The sequence below is a fragment of the Rattus rattus genome, chromosome 4 (assembly GCF_011064425.1).
Source record: "Rattus rattus isolate New Zealand chromosome 4, Rrattus_CSIRO_v1, whole genome shotgun sequence".
NCBI lineage: Eukaryota > Metazoa > Chordata > Mammalia > Rodentia > Muridae > Rattus > Rattus rattus.
In genome coordinates, this window is record NC_046157.1 from 116977063 (window position 1) to 116986465 (window position 9403).

General features: G+C 43.3%; 1 protein-coding gene across 1 annotated transcript in view; it reads left to right on the forward strand.

Moving 5' to 3' along the window:
• Slc9a2 (solute carrier family 9 member A2) overlaps positions 1-6204 on the forward strand; it is an 83057-nt gene extending 76853 nt beyond the window's left edge. Inside the window, exons 9-12 of the mRNA XM_032901019.1 lie at positions 446-542; positions 2489-2620; positions 3167-3257; positions 4533-6204. Coding sequence (XP_032756910.1) covers positions 446-542; positions 2489-2620; positions 3167-3257; positions 4533-4903 — 691 coding nt within the window. The 3' untranslated portion in view covers positions 4904-6204. The remainder of the gene's footprint in view (positions 1-445; positions 543-2488; positions 2621-3166; positions 3258-4532) is intronic.
• Positions 6205-9403: the final 3199 nt, after the last annotated feature.

Here is a 9403-nt window from a genome sequence, read left to right on the forward strand (position 1 = left end):
CTGATGATGCTACATTAGTTTCCGCTGGGAATAATGAATAGCTAACACTGGGAGCCATGTTTATTTTAAAAACTAATCACACGAGAAGCTGGCTGTGATAACATGTACCTGCAGTCACAGTGTCCCAGGGCCAGGGTCTCAGGAGGGCGAGCTTCTAGGCTAGCCTGGGCTACAACACAAGAGAGACATGGCATAATAGTTGACTCATGTGCAGTTCAACTTACCAGGAATAGTTTTATCACTGAGATTAGTTTTAGCAACCTAATGATTCCGAAAACTGAGCACTTAAAAAATATTCAGAATATTTGGAAATTATCGAGCAACTCCTAATTGCTCTTTTTAAACAAAAATCTTACTCTGAAGTAATGACGTCATAGTACTAAAGTGGGAATTGATGAGTCTACTTCCCAAGGTAAAACATGTTGTCTCCCCTAACCATTTACAGCGACTGCCGTGAAGAGAAAATAAGGAAGCTCACGCCAGGAGAAATGGATGAAATTAGAGAGATATTGTCAAGGAATCTCTATCAAATCCGTCAGCGGGTAGGAAAAATTTATGCATCAGAATACTTGATTTTGGCTAAAACATGTTTTCCAGTTGGGCTCGACAAATAGGTTTTTCTCTAGATATCTGTGCTGGTGAGTATCACATGGGAGAAATCCATCCTGGAGACTCCCTAAGTTCTCCAGGACACCTTTGCTGAAGCATCAAAGGCCCGGGGGTACTGATGCTTTGATTTTAGAGATAAAGGCTGTGGTGCTGACCAGGTATGAAAAAAATGAGCCGATTGTTTTATATTAAAGTACTCGTGGGTCTCAGGGCATAGCACAGCTCTTCTAGAGGACTTGAGCTGTATTTCTAGCACCCATGCGGGGTGACCCACAATCACATTTAAGTCCGGCTCCAAAGGGATCCAGTGCCTCTTGGGCATCGGCACACATGTACATATACCCCTCCCCAGACACAGGCACAAACAGATAATAAATATTATTTTAAGAAGAAAGTCTTATAGGGCTGGAGAGATGGGTCGGCAGTTAGGAGCACTGGCTGTTCCTCCAGAGGTCCTGAGTTCAATTCCCAGCAACCACATTGGTGGCTCACAAACATTGTAATGGGATCTGATGCCCTCTTGTGGTGTGTCTGCAGACAGCTACAGTGTACACATACAAATAAAACTGTATCTTTAAAAAAAAAAACTTATCCCTTAGACTGTAAATGTATCAACTATTCAAAAAGTGCTAGAACTTCTTTCTGTCTTTCAAGCTCCTTTCGGTGCTAACGCCCTATTCTAATAATATGGAAATGATATGCTAACAACATGTCAATCATCCAGGCTTCTTGCCCTTTGCCATTCATTTAGTCATTTAGCATGCAGCTGTGTTAACTCCTTCGAGCCCCTCACAGTGCTAGGTGTAATTGCCGTCTCTGTTTCACAGAAGAGGAAACTGAGGCATGCTCAGCCTTGCAGAGATCGTCTTCATGTCTTCAGAACCTACACCCGTAGACTTAGCTGTCCCCATGTAGTCCATATTTGCTCCTTTCTCTGTGGCTCCTTCAAGGGCAGCAGCTTTCTGTTTAAAATGAAACAAAATAGCGTCCGTTGTTTCCAGGATAATTTGGGGCCTCCACTGCCAAGCTCCACTTTATCCAACACCATTCCATCCATCCACCCACTTCACTCTTCATGGAACAGATTCTGTGCTCAAGGTTTGCCCTGTGCAGGGTGTACTATCTCTCTATACTAGAGCCATCCCTACTTCCTGTTCTCTGGCCCATAGCCTCCCAGGTTTAGGTTCTTGCCAAGAACCATACTCTCCCAGCCATATTCTAGTTCCAGACAACACATGGAGCTTATGCAGTGCATCTGGTTGAGCATTTGACTTTATGGCTTTATTAGACTCCAATGTTCAACTAGACAGTAAACTCCTTGAGGCAGAAGTCGAATCTAAACCTCCTCCCCTTTTTATTGGCTCGTGGGACCCAGTGTATTTCAGAACAGAGGTTACTTCCAAGATGTTTGTTCCAGTTCTATCAGGAAATGAACGTAAGCAGTAACCATGCTGTATGCGGCAGGATCTGGAGAGCCTTCATTCAGAGATGAAAGTTGCTGGTGGTGACTGACAGCCCTGAAATTAGTCAGAAGGGTTGGTGCCACCGAGTATCAGCACAACTCACGTTTATGACCGCAATCTCTACTCAGGAGAGGATGTGTTCGAAAACGATTTTTGCTTTGCTGTTAATCGTGGCTGGAGCATATGAAGCAGACAAGATGTTTGTGAATTAAATTGCTTTTCTAATGTACAAAGCCCACACCTTTCAGTAAAGGAAACTATACTCCCTGACTTATAAAAGAATTAAATTCTTTCAAAATACAAGTGACAACTCTGAGACTGGCTTTCGATTTTGGTTTTTGTCCTACTTGATAGTAAAGTCGAGGAGAACTGATGGCTCCTTTGGTAAAATGTCCCGTATGCTTTTGTCATTTCAGACCTTGTCCTACAACAGACACAACCTGACGGCAGACACAAGTGAGAGGCAAGCCAAGGAGATCTTGATTCGCCGACGGCACAGTCTTCGGGAAAGTCTTAGGAAGGACAACAGCTCAAACCGAGAGCGCAGGGTAACGGTTACCCCCAGAGTCACAGGACTTCCAAGGGCAGAGCCCTCAGCTGTCCCTCTCACCAGCTGACAGGAAGAATCTTTGGCAGTGCTGGTTAAATGGCTGCCAAGGACCAATTCCCAGATACCCTAGGACGGAACAAATAATAAAGTCTTTTTACCATGTCCTGCTCCTATAGCCCCAACTACTTGAAAAGCTGAATCAGAACTGATTGAGGCCAGCCTAGGCAATATAATGTGAGACATACCTTAAGAAAAATACAGACAAATAATAATCCAGTCCTTTTAGAGTGTTTCTTTTGCTTTTGCTTCATTTACTCAAAATCTTATGTAACCCAGGCTGGCCTTGATCTCCCTATATAGGTAGCCAAGGATGCCTTTGAACTCCTGATCCTCCTACCTAAGATGTGCAGGGTCTATAGGCCTGCCTGCATCGTTCCATCACGTTTTATATTTAAAAATCTAGTTTTGTCATAAAAATTTAGCTTCCAGCAGACAGTTGCTGGCATTTCCGTCATGTGAATAGCATTTTCTATTTCTTTTACAGGCTTCTACTTCAACCTCCCGGTATTTATCCTTACCTAAAAACACAAAGCTTCCCGAGAAGTTGCAGAAGAAGAATAAGGTTTCAAATGCAGGTAATGATCTTGCCCTGAGCAGAAATGCCTCTGGTCTGGTTACAAATGCTTATAAAGTAAAACGTCTAGTTTCCTTCATTAAGGACAAGCCCAATCACTTGTAAACCTTAAATAGCAATGGGCTCCCTTGCATTAGCCTTGTGACCTTACTTGACTGATATGTCAGTGCATAGGATAAATAATCCAATCCGGTGTTCTTTCGGAATGATCCTTTAATTATAGCAAAAGCAAATTTTTACTGTGGACCTATAAGGCTGTAAATACAAAGTTGTAAATCGGAAGATATGTAACATTTACATTCATGCTATAATTCTAATGTATTTTCATGGAATAGACCATAGATTTTTGCCTCCTTTCTTGATGATAATCTCAAGTATACACAGGAGTTCTTCTCTGTAAACTCTAGCAATATGTTAGGATTCTATTTTGCTAAAATATGGGCGCTAACAATTTAGAACCCTTTGAAACACCTTTGCTTATTTTTTGTTTGTTTTACTTTTTGTTTTGTTTTGATTTTGTTTGTTTAAGTTCATTAAGAAGAGGTTACTTGTAAGATTGGAGGGAGGAGGGAGAACTAAGAAGCAGGGAAATGGAAGGCAAGATAGTGGCTATTTGTAACTGTCTTGTTACCACTGGGTTTCCAGAGAAGCATCCAATTCCAGTCGTGCCAGCTGGTAGGTGAGGGGTGGTTGGCACTGGTAGTCTTCCGGTGAATCCCAGCCCCCAGACTGGGATCTAATATCTATTCACACTTCTTCCCTGGGCTTAATAAGTATGTTGATGCTTGGGTCCTTCTGTAAACGCAGAGCACAAAGCTACATGTAAAATTCTAAATGAAGGCAAGAGAGTCTAAGTAGCAGAAAATTCTGTCTGGTTACTTGCCAGTGTCAGGCACAGAGTTGAGCTCTCTTGGGAGGATCCTGGCAGCAGGCAAAGAGAGCCAGAACTTCTCAGACTAAATTTTAGTCCCAGCACTTACTTGCTAATATCTGTTGGACCTACAACCTCACTCTAAAAAGTAGAGGAGACAAAATGGCGTCAGTCAGTGGGGAAATGCATATAGCAGTTAAAGTAAGTGGTTCAAAATTAGCACAGACACTGCTCCTGTGACCCAAACATTCAAGGCCACTGAGCTGGAGTTAAGAGTGAGATTTCTGACTTCTACCTTCCCCAAACTCCCCCGGGGAGGGGAGGGGACTCACTGTGATTTTGCTGTGACTCGTGCTATCTCTGTTCTGCTCTGCTTGTCCACACGGCCCTTCTATTCCGTGACAGATGGAAATAGCAGCGACTCGGACATGGATGGAACCACTGTACTCAATTTGCAGCCCAGGACCAGGCGCTTCTTGCCAGATCAGTTCTCAAAGAAAGCCTCACCAGCCTACAAAATGGAATGGAAGAATGAGGTGGACGTGGGTTCTGCGCGAGCGCCCCCCAGCGTCCCTCCAGCGCCTCGCAGTAAAGAGGGGGGCACCCAGACACCAGGGGTGCTGAGGCAGCCCCTGCTCTCCAAAGACCAACGGTTTGGCCGGGGCAGGGAAGACAGTTTGACTGAAGACGTTCCACCCAAGCCCCCACCAAGGTTGGTGCGACGAGCATCAGAACCCGGAAATAGGAAAGGCCGCCTTGGCAACGAAAAGCCATGATATGAAGCCAAAGCAGACTTGCGGTGAATGGGCAAGCATGGTTGTGACTTGTTACTCAAACCTGATCGACCGTGGAATCCACTTAAAGTCCTCTATCCAGAGGCATTCTTTGGGAAGTAGAGTCAAGCCACTGATTCATGGGAGGAGCGCTGCTTATGTATCCCAAGAAGAGGAAGGTCAGAGGAAGGAAGTCCCACAAAATGACTTTTGTGACTTTTGGTTAGTAAATGTATTCTTTCAAGGCCTGAAAGGAAAAAAAAATGTGTGCCTTTATCGAACTTGAATGACAGAACTTGAAAATTTTAACGCACCTTTGTTGGTGAAAATTTTAATATATTACAAATATGCCTCAGATTTATTTATGAAAAAAAAGTGTTTATCTGTAGCGATCTTTTTTTTCCCAAGGGAATGAAAACGTGGCAAGAACATTTTTTCCAAGGGGGTAAAGGTCAGCTCCTAGAGGTGGGTCTTAAGATCCAGATCCCACCATCCCCATCCTGAGCTGATGGACCACTTGGTGGAGTAGAACACTGTCCCCAGCAGAGGCCTTGGCTGACCGTATTAGGGCACAGGTTGGAATGTATAGGCAGATGAAATGCCCTGACTCTCAGAGTGTGGGTGGGAAGTCCCTGTACAACTTTGAAACAAGGAGGTTCAGACTGCTCTCGGTCCATTCCTGTGTTTTCCATGGCTTTGGAGTAACTTGTAATCTCCACCCACCCCTTACCCCTGCCTCGGTCCCCGTTTTTATCTAGGTACAGAAAGATTCACTTGGGCAAAATCAGCCCATAGTGTTTATAGGCTTGGTGGCAGCTTCCGAGAAGTCCTACCAGTGAGGACCTCTTGTGGCCAGTGTGAGGGCAGCCACTAGTGACCGCCTGGGTTTTATGCGTGTGGTGATGGGAGGAAAGGGAGGTGGTTCCTTTCATTAGGGATCCATGGCCACCTGCTTTAATAAAATTGTCCTGCAGTCCCTTCAGAGCTGCGAGCTGGGAAGGGTCAACGTTTATACGAACCGCTTTCCAGTGTTAAAGGAAATGGTGGGTCTTTGGGTTTGACTTCGAATGAGGAAGCACTTTGGAGAAACCCCCCACTTTTTGCACTAGTTTTTAATTTGTTACCTCTTCACCTTTGATGATGTAGTGACTCAAATTTGTCATTAAAAAAATTAGATTCCATTCTCTGAAATACTTTTTAGGAGTATGGCAGAGAGGAAACAGTGGGACGCAATCATTAAAGATTCATATTTAAACCAATGCCTCTTAAGCTGCAGATTTATTATTAAAGATTCATATTTAAACGAATGTCTCATAAGCTGAAGATTTATTGACTTCTCGCGTGTTTTCTGAATTTATTCTTTAACGGTTTCCTGGGTTTACATTTTAAACAAAGCCAGTACTGTAGTTTTTATCTGAGCCCTTTTGGCCACAACAAAGGATACAAAACAGCTTGGAAGGGTCCTTCGCTTTTTGGTGGCTGTGATAACCCACTCTGACTTAAAAAACACTGTCATTATTGGTGGTTGCTGTGGGAAGCCCCAGTCCACTGTGACCCACACCATCCCGAGTGCGAGCCTTGGCTGCATAAGAAAGCAAGCTAAGCATGAGCCTCAAGGGAAACCCGTGATCTTCTCCCGTCCCTGGTTTTGCTTCAGTTCTTGCCCTAACTACCCTCGAGGATGGTCTGTGACCCGAAGTATAAGGTGAAATAACAATCTTCTCAGACATGGCTGGCCATAGGCCAGTCTGATCCAGGCAATTCTTCTATCGAGGTTCCTTCTTCCCAGGTGACTCTAAGTTGTGTCAAATTGACAACAAACTTAGCCAGGATAGAAGGTAAGAACATGCCTAGGTGGGCATAGGAGCAGCTCTGAGGCTCCTTCTCCACCACAGTTAATGTGGCTTTTCTTGTGTTCTTGTCTTGAGAGGCTGCTAGGCCATCAGGCGAGCCTGAAAATAATGCACAGTTAGAGCATGTCCTACCCCGGCAATCCAAGACGCATCCACGGGAAGCCATGTAAAACACAATTGGAAAGCTGCATGCTTAGAACCCTGTGCCAAAACCCAACAATCTCCATTTTAAATGACTGTATCTTTTTATAAGCCATGTATTCCTTCTGAGAAGAAATCAAAAGTTTTATAGGTAATTTTACGATAGAAATAGAATTCATAAAATGCTATGGTGTTTGTTTTCCAAAACACATCGTCACTGTGCATGCTAATAATAATTTATGACTTCTGGCAAGGAAGGCAGAAGCTGAAAATAACCTGCATATAATTTTACTGGTTCTCTATATCAATAAATATTATAAGACTTAATAACTTTCTGAAACTGAAGGAAGAAACATGAACTAGCATGTAACATTTCGGACTAAATCGACCCAAATTCATCTTTCACAAAGGAAAACATCATATTTTTTTTTTAGTTTTTATTGTATTTTTATTTTCCAAAAGTTATAGAAAATTGTCTTTGTACATACTTATTCTAGTAGTATCAAAGGGATTGTCCCCATTATCATTTGAATTTGTAGTTTTTCCTTTTTACTGGATATTTTCTTTATTTGCATTTCAAATGCTATCCTCTTTCCTGATTTCCCCTCTGGAATCCCCCTATCCCTTTCCCCTCTCCCCCTACCTCTATGAGAGTGTTCCACCACCCGTCCACTCACTCCTTCTGCCTCCCCAACCTGGCATTCCCCTACACAGAAGCATTGAGTCTTCACAGAACCAAAGGTCTCTCATTGATGCCCGATAAGGCCATCCTCTGCTACATATGTGGCTGGAGCCATGGGTCCTCAATGTGTACTCTTTGATTGGTGGTTTAGTCTCTGGGAGCTCTGGGCTGTCTGGTTGGTTGCTATTGTTGTTCTTCCTATGGGGTGAAAACCCCTTCAGGTCCTTCAGTCCTTTCTCTAACTCCTCCATTGGGGGGCCCTGTTTTCAGTTCAATGGTTGGTTGAGAGCATCTGACTCTGTATTTCTCAGGCTCTGGCAGAGCCTCTCAGGAGACATCTATATCAGGCTCCCGTCTGCATGCACTTTTTTGCATCCACAATATTGTCTGGGGAAAACATCATATTAAGTATGAGTGACACTATAAATTTTAGAGAAGGAATGTCCAAGTAGTTTTATCTTAATTATCGGTTTAAATTTTCCTAATTTGATGACAAAGTCAATAAAATAAATTTCATGTTAGCCTTTTCTCTGTCGTTGCTTCTTTTGATGATTGCTTGATTCCAGTCACAATAAAAAAGGTACTAGAGATGTAAAACTCTTTGAGAGCAGTAACCATGTAAACTTCTGAAGTATAGATTGAGTCTTAGTCCTTGGTAAATGACTCCTCTTGTCTAAACATCACCTAGCCCCCATTAAAGGACTCTAGTTCCTAGAGAATTTTGAGAGCTCCCCTGTTCATTGTAAGACTCTGAACCGCCCTAGTTGTAAGAGCTGCAGCTGACGCTCTCAGAATGTCAGCAAGCGAAAAAGACTTGGCACGAAATGCAATACTTTTGAAATTGTGTGTTCTGTGTACATGCCTCCAAATGTCTGGGATGGAATTTCATTAATCCATTTCTGTGTAGTGGGGGTGTTTATATAAAGAGTGTAGCCAGGAAGTTATCATGCATTCCTACATTCTGCATTTGGGTTAAAACTGGCATTTTATCACTGGTCATAAGAACAGTAGCATTAGAGCCAGTTCAAAGTGCACATCGCTAATACTGCTTGGTCTAGGAGAAGCAGCAGATGGTACAGTCTGTGAGCCATGAGTACCACTAAGGCTTGGATCCTGGAACCCCTTCAGGACATGAAATTCTTCAGAGGCCCAGGTCCCTTATACAAAATGCTACAGTTTACACAGAGCTCAAGCCTGTCCTCTGGATACATACTGATCTTGACATGGCCACTAACACTTACAAGGCACATGCTCCTTCAACAGTACCCCCCTCTGTGTTTAGGGTGAAAAAGACTGGATAAACAAATCTGCATATGCTCAGCAGAGATGCATGATGGGGTTTTTTGTTTGTTTGTTTGTTTGTTTTTGCGATACGGTTTCCTCCTTGTACTTCTGGCTGTACAAGTAACCACAATTGCTATGAGTCCTTGAGTGCTACATCAATTCCATTTCCTGGAGAAGAATATAATTGTATATATTGCACACACACACACACACACACACACACACACACACACACACACACACCACTTTGGAAGCAGCTCCCTTCTAAGAAAATGGGAACCTCATTGGCTGCCACGCACTTACCATATAGCTCATTGTCCCTCATAGATAGCAGCCCCTTCCTCCAGAATTCCTAAGCAATCTACCCATCTACCTCCATAAGCTGAGGTCTCCAGAGAGGGGTCAGCCACTCTAGCTATGTGTAAAAGAAACACCCATGTGGGCAGTTGCTTTAGCTGCCGAACAGGTAACAGATTGGCGCAGCTTCAAAGTGTCCTTTTCTGTGTCAGCTGCAACTTTGTGTTGATGTGCAATCTGAGCACA